This window comes from Poecilia reticulata, chromosome 2, assembly GCF_904066995.2.
Source record: "Poecilia reticulata chromosome 2, P_reticulata-male-v2, whole genome shotgun sequence".
In the NCBI taxonomy this organism is placed as follows: Eukaryota; Metazoa; Chordata; class Actinopteri; order Cyprinodontiformes; family Poeciliidae; genus Poecilia; species Poecilia reticulata.
Genome location: NC_088831.1, coordinates 7,428,040 through 7,448,954, shown reverse-complemented (window position 1 = coordinate 7,448,954; position 20,915 = coordinate 7,428,040). Strand labels below are relative to the sequence as shown.

Genomic DNA, 20,915 nt, shown 5'->3' with positions numbered 1-20,915 from the left:
CACCGCGGCGCACTCGGACACATTGAGCACAGTGCTCGAGGCGAGGGAGGCAGGTCGCATACGTTATCACACATTCTTGTCTTTCTCCCATGCGCACGAATGCACAAGTCAGTCGCTTTGGCCTCGACGCTGCTGTCACACCCCGGAAAGGTCAGCCCATTTACACCGTGACAGGGCCTGACCTTTGAAAGCACCGAGTTCTTAGGAATCTTAATGGACTCAACCAAGAGTGCATGCGTGTGTGTGTGGTTGCATTCGGCTGTGCACACAGGTAACACAGGTGTTGGCTCTTGGTTTATTTTAACACCTTGTCCTGAGATTGAACTCAAAGGTCAAAGTGGAATAAAAAGGCACACAGGCGACGGAGAGATGCTTGTTGGGAAGAGGAGCTGCTTTTCCTTGCCTTTACCTTCCCGGCAGTGATAAGCGTCTCATTAGGTGGAAAATGACTGGCATAAAGGACATGACATTAACGCTGGGTTAATGTCAGAAGCCGTCGCCAGCTGTGGACGACCCCTTTCATGTGTGCCATTTCTCCAGCTGGGGCGACGTTCCACTCGTTTTCCAAGCCTATCGGTTGTCTATCACATCGTGTTTGCTTTCCGCAGTCGCAAGGAGAGATGAAAAATTCCCAGCAGGACCCTGGAGTAGCGGCACTAACGGGCATTCGGAGCGGTAAATTTTCGTGACTCCGCTTCATGTCGTTCCGTGCGCCGGTTTTCCCTTTGAAAGCGTCTCGCATGAGCTCATTGGGCGTCCACGCCTCGGAATTGTTCGGGCCGTCTTAAGTGAGACAAAGGAAAGCCAACAAAGGAGTATGAAATGTGATATGCTGAAGAATCCGCTCTGACAGTGTGGTCGAAACATGTTTCTGCTTTTGCGAAAGCGATGCTTGAAAACAGTGCGAATATGTTTGTAATCGTTTCGTGCTGCAGATATTGGAGGAGAAAAGCGCTTACACAGTTTGCTCACATGATAAATGTGAAGCTTTGTTTGAGACCTGACCCAAACTTCTGTGTAATGGCACCAAGGTTGACCCATCTGCTCCTAATAACACTCCCCACTTCACATTCCAGCTGCAGCCTGCTCCACATGTGTTTGCGTACATATCTCAGGTTTTTTTGGGGGGTTTTATGCACAAACTGTGCCTTTTTATGACTTGACGGCTAAAAATCAAAGATGTTTTTTTGACTGGATGCCATTGGAAAATAATTATCTGACAATGCTTTAAAATGTCTTTAACACCAGGTACAGTGCAGGGAAAAACTATTTCTTGTGTTTTTACTTTTGTTGTCACACTTAATTGATTCTGATTTTCTTAGTACATTCAGTATCAGATGAAAATAACCTTAGCCAAAAAAAAAAAACTGTTTTCAATTTCATTCATTCAGGAAAAAAACCCATCTGAACCAACCTGGCCCTATGTAAGAGCATGAATTGTCTGTGATTTAAAGAGTTTGTTTGTTCAATTGCGAATTGTGTCATTGTTGCAAGGCATTACTTTAAAACAACTTGCCTAGCAACAAGGAGGCTAACAGTTCCCAAAAGCAACAAATTAAATTTAAGAAAAGTTGGAAAGCAAAGTTGTTGACATTTATAAGCTTTAGGGCTTCAGAAAATCACTGAGTCATTATTCATAAACTGAGAAATCATGGAACAATGGTGACTCTTCAAACAACCACGATTACTTCAAAAGTGCACCAATGAATCATCTAGGAGGTCATCAAAGAACATTTCATCGCTGCAGAACTCTGTTCGATTAAGGGCCATCTTCATGAGGCCACTAAAAGACACTATTAGGGGAGAAAATGACAAACAATTATGCTAAAAGAAAGAGTGAGTCGAAATCATTCCATAACAATAGAAGCACCTAGGTTTATTGTTAGGTGGCCATTTTTCCTTAAGGAATGAAATAGCTTCTTCTGATCAAGTTATCTTTGTCTGAAACATTTAAGATATTAAAAGTATTAAGTAAAAAAATAAAAAATGAAACTGTGACCTCATAGTGAGAACAACATACGCTTTCCCGAAGCAGCAAAACACTGTGAAATCCACACCTCTGATCACAATATACACTCACTATTCATAATACAAATAAACAGAAACCAACACATAGGTGAGCATGAGGCATCAACAATATGGTCCCCATATTACATATTTTTACTGTTGCAGATGCGTCTAATGCATGAAAGAAGCATCACACTTACTTCAAAAGCATGACAGGACATGATGTCCGTCTTCATTTCCTAGACCCACATGGTTTTCAATATGCCAGCATAGGTGGCAAGGCAGGAAACGGCTTCACAGGAGCTTTACATTTCTCTGTTCCTGCCGGAGTTTTTTTGTCCAAATGCATAGAAGTTATGAAAATAAAAGACTTGCTCACATACACACACACACACACCCACACGCCCGCACGCACACACATACACACACACACACACACATCTGAAGGCATCTGTTTATATATGTGCGTGCTGGAGCCATGCTGACAGCCAGAGATTGGTCTCAGAGTGTGATCATCCCATCCAAGGTCGAGGGGAGTTAGTTAGACACATCTATCCATCAGCTTTAGTGTCAGACATGTGTGTCTGCGTGTGCATGCGCTTTTTGGCCAGTATGCTTCTTAGACGGATACCAACATCTAAGCTCGTAGACAAAACATGACAGGGGGCCTCTTGGGTGTTTGAGGGACTTTCTGTCCTTTCATGCTTCTGGCAGGAGACAAAGGCATGAGCAGTTTTCAGTTTAGGCTCTAAGTTAAAGCAGTTCCTAAAATGACTGTTTAGAGCTGCTTTAAAGCAGATATTTACAGCACTTTAAACTGAAACAGTGTTTTAAACTGTTTGGTTACTGCTCTGACTGTAAACATGGGCATGTTTTGGTGACTGCCTGTTTTTCTGTTGCAAATTCCAAACTTCTGAGCATCAACATCCATCTGTATGTTCTCTTATCTTTACCATTTTGAAGAGTTCATGCGATAAATTGGCCTTTGTGTCACCATGCAAACTGATAGTGATAGCATTGTTACTATGTTTTATTGCTTTTAGTAGTTAGCATGATCAGTGACCACAGGGTTCTCCAGGTCTGAGTTCTGACTTTTCAGATTAGAAAAATTTTAGATTGTTTCTGTACTTAACCATCCTGACCAGAGTTACGGTTTGTGTTTTTCTGCAGAAATCAGCACTCCAACTATGACCACAACTACGACCACGACTCCTACCCCGGAAACCACCACAGTCCTCAACACGACTACAGGTAAAAAGCACCCCACCTCGGATCATTCGTCGTTTAAGGAGGCTTGATTCAATGGTAATAAAGGTCATTTCACATTCCAACCTACTCTGTTCTTACCTTTTTTCTTCTGTACTCACTGTTTCAACAGCAGCCACCCCTCCTTCATCTCTTGGCATGTGTGACTTTGACCACGACCTGTGCGGATGGACACAGGACCCCGGCGCCTCACTGCTCTGGTCGAGGCGCAAACAATGTGAGTGGCCCCCCACGTTAACAACAGGTTACAATTTTGTGAATGAATGAGGGCAACGTGTTTAGAGTGAAATTGTAAGAGAGTCTGATAGTACTTTGTATGGAAAAGAGTGGAAAACAAAAATGCACCAGCGGCGGATCTAATCTGTCGTTCAGCGCTTTAGCTCTTTGACAACATTTAATGCGCTTACATTCCCCTAAATACATTATTTCAGATCAACTCTAAATGCTAATTTACTTGGCTATTTTTGTAATACCATCCAGCTGGATGGTAAGAAAAAATACCATCCACCATGTAATTATTAAGCTTCATATCCGCAAAATAAACTGTCTTACTTACATTTGTTTGTAGCACCCATGAAATGTCATATTTATATTGTCTGTGAAGCATTATGACAATTAAAACTATGTCATTATGTCAGCCATGATATCGGTCATACTGATAGTGACAACCCTAATATTGGTGCAGTTAAGACATTTTTTCTTATCTATTTAAAGGCTTTCTCATTTCTTATTGCCAGTTATAGTGTAAATGGCTACGGTTAGTGTTATTTCACCCTCCATATTTATTAAGCTGTCTAGCTGAATGCATAGTTTATAAAAAAAAAAGAAAATCTGCATAACACCCACTGTTTTATGTTCCATCTTGTAATTCACCCCCTCTGGACTCTCTGACTGGTTAGCTAAATGACTCGGATTTCGCCTGCAGAGACTCGAGGGCTGAATGAATTTAGAAAACATGGCATCCCTTAAATGCATTTCAGTGTTTGATGATTTTCTACATCAGCTGAGAGCCTTTATGCATGCAGCTGCAGGGAGGATTTTATTTCTGTGGAGAAAATAGCACAAGCACAAATGCATTAAAGTTTATCAACTTCCGCGGGTAAAGACAAGATGCCATTTTCCACAATTAAATGGAGTCATTCTCCCACCGCGCCTTCATTGAGTCGCTTTTTCAATTTGATTAAAATAATTTTCTTAAATTGAAACCGGTCTAATTTAGCGACAGCATTGTCTGCCAGCCGTGCTGCTCGCCAAGGGTGCTGAAATGAAAATGAAGCGGGGGAATCAGAGGGAAACAGACGCCGCGGATGTGTCGGGCATGTATATACGTCCTCATATGTGACAAACAGGCTTACGGTGTCAACAAAGCTCCACAGGAAGAGGTTAGGACCCAGTAGCTGTAATTAAGGTCCGAAGAAGAGCAATCATTCCCAACTGTTACATTAGCCCCACCTTTCATGATGCTGTGGAGAGCTGCATCTATTTAGTCATTCCCTGCAGAAGTGACATTCTTCCTTATGCACAAGCAATGATCAAATGTGTGGGTTATGGTGTGATATTCAAAGCTACAGAAGAGGATTCCCTCTGGGATAGGGAAGGATACGGCACCAGCCGTTTATTTATTTATTTTTTTACCTTCTGAAGCACCTCACTACAGCTGAATAACTATTTTGACCTTGCATTTGATTGCTTAGATATTTAAAATCTTAAATATGTACAGGTCTTACTTTACGTTTATTAGCTGTTTAAATTTGTGCGTTTGAGTTTCCCACGTCCTTTATTTTGGATTTTGATTGTTTGCCTTTTAGAAATGTGCGAGCAACGGCCATCCGTTCCATGAGCTGTAGAGGAATTTGGACTTTATTAAACTCTGACGAAGCTACGTAGGAAACAACCTTGTTGAAAGGAAATTAAAATGATCCCTTGAACATTCCTGCAAAACCCCTGAAAGTATTCTCTTCCCAAAAATTGCTATAAACCAAACTATTGTTGGGTTTTGACTTTCAGTTCCTTTGGGTTGGAAAAATGGTATACACTATTTACCAAGCTTTATGTTGCTGTGGAAAATAGCTGTTTCAGCAGCTATTATAAATTTTGACTGTATAATTTGTACTGTGTTTGAAGGAATTGAAGGCGGGTACATAAATGCAGAAATATCAATATTAACTATCTTTTTATAATCTTAGTAGCCTTTACAAGCTCCTAAAATTCTTTAATTTAACTTACTGAACCTTTCGCAATTCACTTTTCCAGCATCTTGCTGAACAGACTTTAAGCTGCCGTATTTTTGAAATATTAACCTTTTAAAAACCTGATACACCTCGATACCAGTAACGATCCTACGCCTAATCCCGCCGCTCCTGAAGCGTGATCTGTTTGGCTTCAGCAGAGGGCTTCAAAGCAGCTTCTTTCATCACAGCCAGATCGCAAAGGGTTGCATAGATTAAGCCAAGTTGCGCCTTTTATGTTTTAAGTATCATTTCCAGCCATTCTGACACGCCTTTGATTTTCCTCCTAATGTCAAAGGTCAGAAATCTCAGCCAGAACAGGATCATTATTTCACCGCTATCAAATCACTGTTTAATCCTCGGCAGAGCTCGTTTTTCCCTCGTGACCCAGAAGCCACAAACTTGTCACCTCTTGACCTCAGACGTGAAACCAGTAATAAAGCCAGAATTAGCCACCATGGACTTATAAGATTATTGTTGGCTTTAGATGCTTTCCTGATGAAAATGTGGCAACTAAGCTCTACAAATTCACTCGTCGTTTGCCTCCTGTGGCAGCAGAAAAATAGTAAAATAGATGATTAATGCTCGGTGGTTTGTAGGTCTGATTAGCACACCACTTTCCCCCAGGTCTGGAAAAGCAGCAGGATAGCATTGAGTTGGGTCACTGTGACAGCAGTGGATAAGTTGGTTAAAAAAGTGAAATCCAACAAATTTTCGGACTAAAGTCATCTGTTTACACTGGATTATATGCGAGGGTTTCAGAGTAAAATGGATTAAATACAAATGCATGCTAAAGTTTTTAGGTTGTATTTGTAAAAAAAAAAATAATAATAATAAAAAATATTTAGAACTAGCTATCATTTCACTGTCACCAAAAATAACAAGTGTAAAGAAAAAAAAAGTAAATTTTTGTAAAAAAAAAACAACAACAAAAAAAACATGAATTCTAATGCTAGGAATCACAAGAATGTGGTGGTGTTGGGGGGAGTTGATGTCAGAGGTTTCAAATCCTTTGTAGAGCACTAAATATTCTTCAAGTTCAGCAAAGACTGCACTCACACACAATCATTCCTGAGTCGCGATGGGCCATGGGAGATACTGTCACAGTCACAGTGTGGAAAGTGTCACAGACAGGCGACTCTGACCGTATGGCGGGAGTGGGGGCCTGTCAGATTCGAGACAGATTTGTTCCCTCCAGATACAACTTGTGTGATCCGATGGAAAACCCACACACCCACACAGCCACTCAGGAAAAGGTCCAGTCCGAATCGGCGGAGTCGCGCTTCAACCTGAGCTGAATAATACAGGCTATTAGTCTCTGCTGTGCAGCAAGCGGTGGAAACTAACACATTCAGGCAGATCCTATAATCTGCTGTTATGCTCGTGATTCTTTTTCTGGCCCTGAAGGACTCCTGCAGCATATACACAGTTTGTTTGTGACGAAGCAGGTGATTTAATGTGCAGATTGTTGATGCTGGACATTTTCCCACCGGGCCCACTTAGGAAATTCTTCACAGAGTAACTCTCTCTCTCTCTCTTTCTCTCTCTCTCTCTCTCTCTCGTTCTCTCACACTCGCATTTGCACTCAATCTCTTTCTCATACAGTCGGCTCGCTTGTCTTTCACAATGCAGTTTGTGCCGGCGTCGAATTTGCAAACTAAACATCCTCTGGTGTAAACAAATTTAGTGCCGTGCTTTTTGTCGAGACGTTTTTATTATTTTTTTTTTTTAGTCGCTAAAGGAATTACCTGAGAGGGGAATGAAGAGGAATGGGCCGTGATACTTCACATGTGAATGGCCTTCTTGTTAGGACCTATTCTTCGGTGTGTTTATATTTGTCATATCCCTATTGTTCTGTGCGACCATTGTGCAGCAGGGATCCCGTTCCTGTGAGCAATCAGTGATTAGCTCGGGTTTTTTTTTTTTTTTTTTTTTTTTTTTTTTGTTCAAGGGTCAGGTTGGATGGAAATGAACACTCCAGCCTCACACAATGCTGGCATAAACCATACAGCCAATCAGATTAGAGTTAAAATACTTAAACACAGCTTCTTGCAAAAGGAAACAAATCGGGCTGGGTCATAAGGTTTAAAAATAACATCTTTCATGCCACGTCCGATTATAATTATTTTTTGTTTCTCACTTTCCTTTTACAGAAAGAGTGATTTTTATTTACGTCGTCCTTTCTGTGAGTTGCACAGTAGCACAGTAAAGATGCAATTTTAACAGAAGAAAACCTTAAAATTACAACAACAAAAAAAGTTTTTTTAATGGAAAAAAAAAAGCTTGAATAATTAATTTGCCGTTTTCTTTGGTTGGAGTTCTCATAAAACTATTGATTCATTCTCCTAATATTACAACTTTGTACTGGTATATTAAGACTGTATTTACATATTATTTGAATTTTATTGGTTAGTCTCGTAAAAAAAAACAAAAAAACATTTCAACTTAGACTGACCCTTATATTTTGTTGTAGAATGCATTGGTGAAAAAAAAATATCTGTATTTTCTCAAAATTAAGTCTTTACTAGTCAAAGATTCAATCAATCAACAAAATTTATTTGTCCCCCAGCTCTCGTTTAAGGGGTGTGAATACATTTGCTGTAAATCTCAACTTTCTACCATTCCAGCGTTGAACAATTACCTGTACCTGGACGTAAGCCTGAAGAACCTGGAGCAGCGCGCTCGCCTCGTGAGCCCCGTGGTGCCGGCCAACGCCGGACCCCTCTGCCTCCTGTTCTCCTACCAGATGTGGGGGGATTCCCAGGGCAACCTGAATGTGTTTCTGCGGGACGACCTTAATGACGAGGTCCTCCTGTGGTCGCTCCGCGACAACCACACCACGATCTGGAAAGAAGGCCGGACCATCGTGCCACGCTCCCCAAAAGAATTCCAGGTAGAAAATGGTTGCATTTACAGATTAATAACAAAATAAATAAATAAATAAAAACACAGAGTCAGATTCGTTCTTTGGGAGTCAGGTTTAACTTTAAAAAGTACACAGAGAAAAGTATTTTCTCTGCCGGCTGCTTGGTTGTTTGTTCTCATGCATATGTCAGAGACATCACAAGAAGTTAATGTTCTCATAAAAAAGTAAGCATAAGTAGCTTGCAGTAAACTAAACCATGATTGCAAGTGCTGAGTGCAACCAGGTTCATATTAACTTTTTATCCTCCCTCCTCCTGTTTGTCCCTATTCTCAACTTGCTTCCGCCCCCTGCGCCGCCTTACCTTCATCTTGTCTTCTGTCTCATGCATTCTTCTGCTTCTCCTTTTCTTTTCTGGCTGCCAGGTTGTGATAGAGGGTTTCTTTCATCACAGTACCAGAGGACACATCTGGATAGACAACCTCCACATGAGTGCGAGCTCCCCTCTGAAAGAGTGCACAGGTACGTCGCATAATGCTGCAGCTTGCCAAAATGGATTTTTATATATAGAACGGAACATGCAAACCATCAACACATCCATCATCGCTCACTCTGGTTGCCGTATCTTTGCAAAGTATTCATATTTTTTTTCATGTTACAACCACAAACTTTTTTTATTTTGTTCTATTTTATTGGTATTTAGTGTGATGAGCCAACAAAAGTAGAGCATAAATGTGAAGTAGAAGGAAATAAACATTTTTTTTTTTTTTTTTGGCAACTACAAATTTGAAAGATGAAAAACCTGCAGTACGCCTACTCTTAAGGACTAAAATTGCCTCTATCATGCATTAAAACGTTATAGTCAAAGTCCAGACCTAAATCCAGTTTAGAAATTTCTGGCAATTTAAAACCGATGCTTTGTCTGGGCAGCATGGGAGACATAACCCTAAAATCCTGCAGTGCTGTACAGGTGCTTTTTACACAGTATCCACTAAATCCACATGCATGCCACACTTTTCAGATTTATATTTGAAAACAAAAATAACCATACAAGATTTTGATTCTATTTTATAATTATTTACCCACTTTATGGCATAAAATCTCAATAAGGCCCTTTAATGGAAGTTCTTATGCAAAGTTGCTGTGCGAAAACATTTTAGCCGCAAGGTCCTTGAACATTGATGCACGTGAGGAGGTAAACGCTTCAAACTCTAATCCTCCCCTCCACATTCCAGCTTTTGGAGATCGAAGAGCCCACCAACTGTAGAGATAAAACGAAGGAGAGGGGGGGGGAGAAAAAGGGGAGGGAGGGACGTCGTTTACTTCCTCACCAAAAAGAAAAGAAGAATAGGAAAAGTAGGCCATAAATGCCCCATGGGTCTTGAAGATGCTAATCTATGTTTCATTAGATTTTTCCCCTTCCTCTCTACTCCATCCATCTCTCTCGCTCCTGTCGTATTTTGTAAACAAAGCTTTTCCCGAACCGTCAGAGGGAATTACTAGTGAGGCTGTTTCCCAAGCAAGCTCTGGGAGTGCAGGGCGTGAGTCGAGCCCAAGCATAGCCTACTTAATCTGGCCCAAGCGGGGGCTTCAGAGAGGGTCTTAAACAGATCAGAGACCAAGCTGCAGGTTCAAAGCCAAACCCCAGCCATCATCTCTTTGGAGCTGGCTTCGCAGGTGGACTAGTGTGTAATTAAAAGAAAATGCGCCTGGGTTTTTTTTTTTATTTGGATGTTTTTCCCTGCACTTTCCGACATTTTTTGTGTTTATAAATGTTTCGCGAGAGTCCTGAGAGACCCTATGTTGCTCTGCAGCTTGGAAGGCGAAGATGACAGCCCTGCCTTCACATCTCCCCCTCCTGTTTTTGCCTACTTCCTCCTACCACTCCCATGGCATGCTGGGATGTTTCTTATCAAGCAACACAGTTGAGTTTTTCACAGCGCGTTTGTGTTCCCGCCAAAAAAAAAAAAAAAAAGACTCTCGTTCCCGAGTTGTTTTCCCCTCGTTCCTTCTCTTTTAACCGCCCTCCCTTCAACACACGCACACACACACAATCAAACACTCTCTGAGACGCGCATGCAGCGCCTCTTTTTTTCTGTTTGCATTCCACACAATCAAAGTGAAGGTTCTGCTCTGTTAGTTTACAGCCACCCAGAACCTCCAAGCCTTCCCCAGTGTTGCTGGGAGTCCACCAGTAAGCACATTCATGTAGCCCACACACACACACACACACACACACACACACAAACACACACACACACACACCTTCTCACAACCAAACTCATGTCATGTAAGGAATTGCATTCCTCCCAAAAAGCTCAGTAAATGCCATTATTCACTTTAGATATCAGGGAAATTTCATTTAGATAGTCTTGTGACATTTCTGTGACATTTTTCCGTCATATTAATAGATTCTCCTCTTCTGTTCTTGTCTGAATCTTGTCTCCCTGTCCTCATAGAACCCTTCTCGGCGTTTTCTCCAGAAAACCCAGGTGAGTTTGGCTTTTATAAGGATGTCACTTCCTAAATGTGGTCTTGCTTCCTGCCCGTCAGTATGCATCAACCCAGGGGAGAAGGGGGGGGGGTTCTCGCTTTGATTGTCAAAACTGCAAAACGAAAGATTACAGTGCCTTCCAGTTTTGTCACACTACAACCAAAAAACTTCAATGAATCTTATTTGGATTTTAAGTAACAGAGCAACACAAAGTAGAGCAGAAATGTGAAATAGAAGGAAAATACTTAAGTCTCTAGATGCCCAAGGCTGGTAGTCACACATCCTGAAACACTTGCAACTAATACAAAGTGTTGACACAGAGAAGGTCAATACAAACACATAAGATTTTTAATGACTATATTCCACTTTGTATTGGTCTGGCACATCAAATCCCAATAAAATTCATTGACCTTTGTGGTTGAAATGTGACAAAATGTGGAAAAGTCAAAAGAGTGCGAGTACTTTCTGCAATGACGCCTAAAAGCTTTCCTTCACTGACGATGTTAAATTTGCCGGAGCTGACCAGACTAAACCGCATTCCTTTTTATCATCAGCCAGCATGAAGAACTCTCTAAACCTCCTACTAAAATGAAAACAATCACATTTGCAAAAACACAATTTCAGTCTAAAAGTCAAGGCAAGTTGCATAGTAGGTTAGTTTTGTCACCAACAAAGAATTGGTCTCAAACTCTGTGTGCAAGGCAAGCTAAATCAAACCAACCTCATGCAGTCAGGTATTTGAAAAGAGCTTCGTTCTCCCCGGTCTAGTCTGCAGGATACAGCCTGAAGGGATTTAATAACTCCATGCCTCATGAAAAATGTTTAGAGCATCCAAGGAGGTGGGGATGGGATGGGGCAGGGATGGGGTGGGGGTTCGGGGGGGGCTCTTTGTGATTGATGCAAGTGTTTCAGCATCTCATAATGCCCTCCACTAAGATGCAGGCTTGTCTGGGGGGTTTTATTGCAGAATGTGATGCGTGTGCACTTCCCTGGCTTTCGCACTCCCACGCAAAATCCCCTAACCCTCGACGAACGCACACGAGCGCTGGCGTTGACATCGACGCACGCGGCGGTTTTCCCGGCGGAAAGCAATCAGATAGAGTGACTGAGCAGCACCGAGCGTGGGTCCCTCCACTCCGTTACGTCTGATGAGTGTGTGCGGTGTGAAGTAGCGGGATCACGCACCATTTCCCTCCCTGTAATTATGTGACACGGTCCAAAAATCAGGAAGTATTGAGCTCTGCTTCCCCCGTCCCTAGTTCGGTGTGAGATTTCACACAGTTCATGTGGGTGCTAATTTATTCATATTCCCCAAATCTCATCTGGGTTTTATTTCAGCTGTATTTTAAAGGAGCATACAAGCTTCTTGGAAGACGCTTAGTTTGTTCTTACCAAGAATTTAAGGAAGGAGAGGTTGGCGCCAGGGGAAGAAGCAGAGAGGATCTGTGGAGATAGTCTCTAAGGAGACAGCCCTTGGCTTTGAGGAGGAGAGGACCGGCCAGGATGGCTGATGAATGTGAAGAAGCCGAGACAAGAGAACAGGATAATTTACGAACTTGGGACAAATCAACCAACACGAGCCAGCTAAATAATTGGTTGTTCCACTGATTCCTGCATGGCTCCAAAGGCTTTATGTGGCATCCCGTGCCAGTGTGAAACAGGAAGAGGAAGCTCCTTAATTCAATGTGTGTGATTGCTTGTATAACTAATAGTTGTGGCTTCAGTTCACACCAAGTAAAATCACTGCAGCTTCAAAATGACTTGCCTGCATTGCATCTGCCTGAATCAGCTATTGGACTGGTGTCAACCTAAATCTCTTGATGATCTTGGTGTGAAAAGTTGTCCTCAAACTGCAACCCCAGCTCCATGACGGAAGTAAATGCTTTAATGTTTTAATTTCTTTTTTTTTATTTATGGCACTGAGGATTTGTTTTATTCTTTGCAACTGGCATGCTTGTGCATGCTCAAATGAGATGCACGCCTGCTGTTTGTGAGCTAAGAGATGAAAAAAAAGAACATGAAGCAGCAAATTAAATGCAGAAAATAAACAAAAAAATGCCACTCCTCTCTTTTCCCATTGGCCAATTACTCTGTATTTCTTCACCAGGGGGAGGCGTTCCTGTGCCTCCCTTGCCCATCCACTGGTATTACATTATGGCCGCCGGAGGCGCCCTGCTTTTCCTGGCGGTAGCCATCTTGGTCAGAGCCCTCTGTTGCTGTCGACAACACCTGGCCACCAAGAAGAACCAGCTCTCCGTGGCCTATCACAGCTCCTCACAGTGCTTCCAGTACTCTAACTGGTCCACCAGTATGGCCACCCCAGGGGTGGAGCCAGTCCTGACAGTGAGGCTGGACAGCCGGGACCGACACCGCACCCTCTGCTAAAAACAGAAACACTTAGCTTATTGCACCAGTTAGCCGTCTGGATGCCAACTTGTGATGTCCGTGGAAGTGCTGCAAAGACCGACAGACCCACTCCTGTTTACAGCTACTATGCTACCATGGTGATGGTGACACTAAAGTGAAAATTTGCAAAGAAACACTCTGCACCTTTGTTTCATAAAGGAGTTTGCTCTTGACATTATCACGCCGCGCTGCCCCCGATGAGAGGGACGAAGTTATTTTTCTCGAACAGCTTGATTCGGACCATTTAACAGCGTCTGGCTCCCTCGTAACCCTGACAGTCTGCCTGGAACGACCCCAGCATGGACTCAGACAAAGACATGTGCGGCTGTGGGTAGATGGGGGGGGGAGAGGTCGAGCCAGCCAGAGCTGCCAAACAGCAAGGCTAAAACAAGACCCAAGAGACACAAAAAGGGGAGAAAACTGTTAGGCTGAGACACATCTACTGTGCTGTGGCTGTGGAAATGATCTGGCAAGCCGGGAAAAAACACTGCTCATGGTGTCTCTGTATTAACAACGCAGGATAGCCTGCGACGCAACTCATGCCAACGTGGAGGGCGTTGCAGCACCGGATGGAAAGGAAGAAAATATGCTTCCATTGATCTTTCAAACACAGCATGTGCACATTTAAAACCAAAAAGAATGCAAATCCATCATACTTAAATCCCTGCATCGCAAAACGGAGATAACCAGCTTGTTTGATTGAGCGGCTCATCCTCTCCCGATAAAGGCATCAGTCGGTGATGGATGCAGCCGTCCTCAGTGTTTAGTGTTTTCATCCTGACTCTCTGGTGTAATAAAGCACGTTGTTCCACTCCCACTCGTGCTCCTTACCACCCACTCCGGTTGTTGCCCCCCCCCAGTGTCACCCCCCCTCATCTTCGAGCTGCCCAGATGAAAGCCTGCGCCAGGCCGAGCCTTGTCGTGTTTTTCAGTGCGAATATGTGCTTGTTGTTTTAAAGGGGGGTTGTAAATAGACACAGCTGTCGGCCATCACCACTTCTTACTTGATTTATGCTCCTACAAATCCCACAATGCCGCAGGACCATCTGGAGGCCATAAGCGTAGTGTTTTGCAGTGTATAAGTGCAGCCTTGAAAGAGAACTTCAGGATATTTTGACTTCCAGTGGACAGAACTACAGGGTTTCGACACAAAATACGCGTTTCCGGACTTTATTCTCAGTCATGTTGTGTTATCAATTCATCCATCCATCCCATGTTTAAATTTGATATCTGTAGGAATGTCCGTCATAAATTTGTAGTTCAGTTTTTTTTTTAGTTAAAAATTAAAAATAACTTAAAACTCAGATGGGAAAAGTCCTGAATTATGACATGAAAAACATGCAGGAACCCTGGACTCAGCTATTATGCTTGGTTTCTTTTGTGCCATAAGACGCTATCAAAGACTGCAGATGCACTTTCTCCAGGTAGTAAACGGGCCAGTGTCCTTTATGTTTTCAAACTGAAACAGCTAATTCAAATGGCCTTAGCATGTCATAAAGTTCTGCAGAGGGCTTCCCATACATTTACATTTATGGACTCTGGCTTTGGATGCCACTGGCTTAACACAACAATAATAAAAAATATATTGTTTATTAGCAATTTTGCAAAAAATGGGCCTGACTGGCGCCAATTTTCCCATCAGTTGCTCCAGAGCTTATAGGCTTTGACCTACGCTCAGATGGTTTGAATGAAATTGAAGTGTTTGCTCTGCAGCTTAATGGGGCACTCTGGGTCTGTCAAAACTGCAAAAACCCATCACCTCCTACCCACACCTCAGCAGAATACACCTCAGTCTGTTGACAAAACTACAAAGGTGCACTTTTTATTCCTCTGCTGTGGAGGAAAACTGTTTTTGGCACACTCTTACTTTGTGCTTTTAAATCAACTTGAGAAGAGAGGGACTGGACACCTTACTCAATCCATCCCGACACCATTACCCACCAAGCTTCTAATAGCAGTAATTAGTTAATGGACGGATAACATTTATTAAGGCTGCGGTAAGCACTTTTTCCTCCCATCTGCTGCGCCTCCGTCACCCGGTTCGTTGCCAACCTCCGTTGTCCTGGCAACCGTGTTAATAATGCCATCGGCCATCAAAGACCTCTAGATCTAGTCGTATCCCTTGCCAAGCAGCTACTCCCACTCCTGAACACTCGCCAAGAGCAGCAAACACAGATAGACACAAAGAAACAAAGTTAGAAACTCAACCAAAGTGCTGCTTCTATTAGTAGTTTACTCGTGTTCCAATTCAGACATTGGCATCAGGTCTAAGTTCAGGCCACCTGCCATGTAAAAGAGTACAGCAGGCATAAGCACTACTTTGTTGACTGTGAACGTTGCCAATTTTTTTTTCTTTCTTTCTTTAATCGTCAAATGCACCGCTCTTAACCTTGACAGCAATGATTTCAACATTGATATTGTGTTTTGACTTGTCCTGGCACAGAATGAGCAGTCTTATACAATCTTTATCAAATGTGATGACTGTGTGTTTGACAGGAATGTATCTTAATAAACTTTCTCTATAAATAAAGTCATATTTTTCTATTTTAAAAGCATACATTTGTCTGTTTTATCTTCTCATACCGGCAAAAAAAAATAAAATAATGTGTAGGTGAATTTATTTGGTATATTTACAAGGGTACTGATTTGTTAAAAACATTATGGCACAACAAGCTAATTTTCACTTTTGATTGTTTATTCTTGTTGGCATAGGTATTGGAATGAAATGGAGCGAAAGACACAAAAGCCATGTCTGAAACCGTTCAGTTATTCACTTTATAGGTCTCTATATTGTACAGTAAAAGTAGGGGCCGGTCATTTTGCTTCTTTGTCATTTCATATTAAGTCATTTCAGAGTGTTTCAGGTTCAAGAAGGGAGGTTTATTATCAATCATACCAACCTTTGAAACCTACTTTGAGAACCAATTATTTTAATTTTCTATGGAATAGTGAAGTCCCACCTACTTGTGGTTCAGTATTTTGCTAATTCACTTACTTGAAGTTTGTTCTATAAACTGGAGTTTGCAAAGCAGCCAGTCTCCAAGAACAGAAATAAAGAAGACCGTAGCTATTAGCTTCAGTGGCAGTGCCAACATGTTTCCCACTGTGCCTATTGATTTATATTAAGGTATATTTGGTATTTGAGCTATTAAAGCAGGCAGTTATGTGCGTTTTTACAGTGGGTCTTGAAGATTTCAGTTTTTATGCAAATACCAGGGTCCACTGTATTAGGAAGTGGAGTCAGAAAATCTGAGATCAACTTCACAATGAAAAGACATATGGTGTAATGTGAAGTATTTAGAAAAATTAAACAATATACTCAACTTGCAGTGGACTAGGTCTGAGCATAAACAAATGCGGATAAAACAAGTGTATGAATCGGTAAAGGGACAAACTAAGCGGAAGTGCACAACAATTGAGCAAAGCACTAATGTATTGCTAATATTAGTATGGCAATGCACACTCTACTTAGATTTATTTGGGTACATGTTCCGATGTATCCTGCTAGTGTTTATTTGTTTGACACATGACCGGGAATATTTGGAGGGTAATTATACAGTACAATAGGTCTGGAGTGCTGCACCAAGGAGAAAAACAGCTGGCTTTGGGTGATGTGTGATGTTTTGTAACTTCTTTGTCAACTTCAGTGCCCTAGTTTTCTGTTTTCAAGATATTTTGATGGGTTCCGTCTTTTTTACTCTTACTGCCATGTTTCATCATATTCAGAGTTTTTGTGCCAATCAACAAAATAAAAAATCAAAGAATAAAGCTATCTGACACATATGTAACATTTTAACACAAGATCAGTTTTTATTCATTGGCATCGAGTTTTACAGGATTTCTTTTGTACAAGTGTGAAAAGTTAGTGTAAATTGATTTGCTGCTAAAGACCCCGTGCTTTTCTTTGACAGGTACCAGACACATTGGAGATGGGAGACTTTCCATGGGCAGAGACCCTCTTGGCAGTGGTAAGGCACATTATACACATGCCAAAATACACTCATCCAGGACTTTATTAGGTACACTTTGTTAATACGAGTTTGGACTCCCTTGTGCCTCAGGAACAACTTTAATTTTTATATAGCATCACAAAGTTCCTGCTGATTTTTTTGGCTGCACATCGAGGATGCAAGTCTCCCGTTCCACTGCATGGATTAGTATCTAGTGTCTGTTAGTATGTTGAATTAATTACTCATTGTCCGGTTCAAGAATCCAGTTAGAGTTCTGATTTTAGCTTTCTGACATGATGCATGATCCTGCTGGAAATAGCCTTCAGCAGATGGGTACACTGTGGTCATAAAGGGGATTCACAAAGTCAGCAATAATAATGAGGCAAACTGTGGCTTATCTAAGTTAGTGTTGTCTTTCTATCTTGTAACATCAGTCTCTCCATTCTTCTTTGACATCAGAAGGGTTTTTTCTGTCCACTCAACCGTTGCATACTCTGCCTGTTCTCTTTTTCAAATCTGTAAACTGCAACAGTTCAAACTTCAGCAAGGTGTCTTCACCATGCCTACCAAGGGACTGGCTGGTTTCAAGTTGAGCAGGTGCACCTAATAAAGTGCCTGCCGAATGCATGAGTTGTTTACTGGCATTTTACTTTAGCAAATACCTTATTTTTCTCATCTGCTCTCCTCTGCCTGTCTTAGGTTTGCATATCCCAGAGTGGAACGTGCCCACGTCCCCATCATCTGATCCTCCAGTGACACACACCTCAGAAAAAGACAACTCGTGGCTATACACACTGGACCCCATCCTGGTCACAATCATCGTCATGAGCTCCCTGGGCGTCTTGCTCGGGGCAGTGTGCGCCGGCCTCCTCCTGTACTGCACGTGCTCCTACAGTGGACTCTCGTCACGATCCTCCACCACTCTGGAGAACTACAACTTCGAATTGTACGATGGCCTCAAGCACAAAGTCAAACTCAACCAGCAGCGCTGCTGCACTGAAGCATGAGTGAAGCGATGAGGAAAAGATACAGGCATTTTGTGAAAATCTCTCTCTATTTTCTTCATCTTTGCCAACTTTAGTGTTCCTCGGTGATGCAGGTCTCAGTGAGAACTTGTTTGGAAAACGCAGCACCGTCCAGTGTTGGCACTTGTTTCTGCAAATTCATCAACGACTGAGCGACCAGGGTTACCTCCATGGACCATGCAGGGACGATAGGCCTCAAACACTAAATATCAACACATATCAATTGCTGAATCCTGGGTCACGTAAAGAGAACTGCTTCTAAATGCGTCATAGATATGTCTAGTTTTGCAACTGGATACTGTAAACTACACGGACAGATTTGGATTCATTATGTTGGAAAGGTGGTAGGATAGGAATAAGATTAGAAAAGAGTATTTTTTGATCACCTGTGAACACAGTGACCTAGAACTTAGCTCCTTTGTAAGGCCCTTTGACTCTTTAGTTCCTGCTACGCATCATCCTCAGTTGGCCCTTTAGTTTCTTTCCCTCTGTGGTATTTTTAGTTGAGCTTCTACTCAATCACTTTGTTTTCTTTCGGGCCAGTTGCCAGTCCTGTGGTTAAAGATAAGTTGGGGAAAAAGAGGTGAAGAAAGTATATATAGATATATATGTATGTGTGGGTGTGTGTGTGTGCGTGTGTGTGGGTGTAAGTAGAGGTAGGGAGGGAAACATTCTTTTACTGACGGAAAGGTGTTGTTGTTAGATTTAGTTGTTACTGATTCTTGTCAAAGAGAAGGTCGTGTTTACATTGGCGGCAAATCAGAAAAGGTCAAGGAGATTTGGATGGTGCAACCTATGGATTGCTGGTTGGGGCAGAGACCGAAGAACCCTGAAGGAAGCGAATCAAACGAAAGAACGAACAAGACTGTGACTGACAGAGCACTCAAATTCCCCCGTGCTTCTCCCTCCCAGGAGCTATTGCTCGCTCTGTGCTTTCAAAAAACAAAAAGAACAAATGGGATCAGAAACAAACCAGAGACACATCCGATCAACAGAGCGACTGTGTGCCCAGATGCACAACAAGCCTTAAAAGCAAAGCATTGTGTGTGGAAATGCTGGGGGGGGGGATAAAAAGGATTGTCGAGGCAACATCGAGACATTTTTACACGTGGACCTCAAAAGCCATGATTTAAAGGACCTATTCCATCTCTCCTCCAACACACACAAGCATCCACCTCAACTTATTGGTTAATGGTGGCCTACTTTGGGAATCTTTTCTTTTTTTTTATCACTGCATACCAAGGCAAGCTTTTTTTGTCATTGTTTTTTTTAATGTATTTGTTTTATGACATGGTTTTGAACCAGTCAGAGACTTGTAAGCCATGAGTAAGAGGACGAACAAGAACGATCTCAGCATTCATTCCTGAGCACATTAATACACAGACACCTCACTTGTGCAGTTGAATGCAGATATTTATGTACACTGCATAATCTTTTTCTCCATCGTCCAACAATAAATCCGACTAAACAGTCACTGTCATAAGACAGTTACCAAAAATTATTTCCAATGGCTAAATGCCAGAATAATGAGAAAGAAAATAATTTTTAAACTGTGTGACAATAGTTTGCTGAAATTTTGGCCTATAGCTCAAGACAGAACTGGTGAAACTGTCAGGTATGTAGGACGTCTTGATTCCATACAGCTTTTCAGCTCTGCCCACAATTTACTATGGGACTACGACACTCCAAAACATTTATTTTGTTGTCCTTAAGCCACTTTGTAACTAACTTGATGCTATGCTTAGCTTCAAGGCCAATCTCTAAACATTTTCACGTAATTTTCTTTAATCATAATACAATCTATTTTGTGAAGTGCACCAGTTCCTTCACTTCTGGATTTAACAACCTAATATGGTAAAAGTTAGTCAGACAACAATGAAAAGAAAGGTTGTGCACATTTTTACAACGTGTGTAAATATCTGGTTTCAACTGAATGTACTGTTGTATATACAGAACATTGAGTACACAATCAACCCGTAATGTTAGGACACACACATGCCTGTTTTTAAACACCCACTCCAGCTTAGAAATGAAATTCAATGGATTCACTGTAGAAGCGCACCCATCTCATTCACCCTCACCGTCGCCATCTTTCGTCCTCGGAGGCCCACATTGACGGACCCCACTGACTCTCTTCAAAGTGCCTTGGAGCCTCGGGGATCCAGCTTGCCTTTGGAGCCGGTATAAAATATACTCATTTGAAACTGACAGTGACAGTCACAGCGCCCTCTTCTGACTGGGAGGGCTACGAGGAAAAAACAAAAACAAAAAAAAAAACTTGAGAGGACAGGATTCCCCCACCCCGTTTTTTCGCACTACTAGGACTGCTGTTGTTGTTATTTTAAAGGGGTCTTTGTACAGAAATGCTCTTTTTATGATTGTTATTATAATTATTGTTATGATTATTTAATAAAGGATTTATACCATACTACAGAACGCACTGACCAAGACTGTATATAATAGGTTCTTCCTTTCTAATTACCAGCCAAGACTTTCAGCTAATCTTTCATTTTTAATTACAAAAGGGTTACACACAGGAACTCGCTGCTTTTCTGGGCAACATGCACATACATAGGAGCGTGTTGCCTGCCTGCCTGCTCCATTTGGCCTCTAATCTCCCCATGATGTCCCATTAGTCGGGACCTCTGGTGGCCCTCATTTAGGAGCTCCAACATC

The 20,915-nt window shown here is 42.0% G+C and overlaps 1 protein-coding gene across 3 annotated transcripts in view; it reads left to right on the top strand.

Annotated features, from left to right (window-relative positions):
- Nucleotides 1–20,667, top strand: part of nrp2a (neuropilin 2a) — a 68,174-nt gene extending 47,507 nt beyond the window's left edge. The window contains exons 12-18 of one of the 3 annotated variants that reach the window (XM_081616604.1): nucleotides 3,178–3,258; nucleotides 3,389–3,490; nucleotides 8,129–8,394; nucleotides 8,790–8,886; nucleotides 10,824–10,856; nucleotides 17,176–17,232; nucleotides 17,914–20,667. In XM_081616604.1, the coding sequence (XP_081472730.1) occupies nucleotides 3,178–3,258; nucleotides 3,389–3,490; nucleotides 8,129–8,394; nucleotides 8,790–8,886; nucleotides 10,824–10,856; nucleotides 17,176–17,232; nucleotides 17,914–18,221 (944 nt within the window). In that variant the 3' untranslated portion in view covers nucleotides 18,222–20,667. Of the gene's footprint in view, nucleotides 1–3,177; nucleotides 3,259–3,385; nucleotides 3,491–8,128; nucleotides 8,395–8,789; nucleotides 8,887–10,823; nucleotides 10,857–12,965; nucleotides 15,820–17,175; nucleotides 17,233–17,913 lie in introns of those variants that run through there. The other 2 variants (XM_008427464.3, XM_008427472.3) reach the window with 2 other exon arrangements.
- Nucleotides 20,668–20,915: the final 248 nt, after the last annotated feature.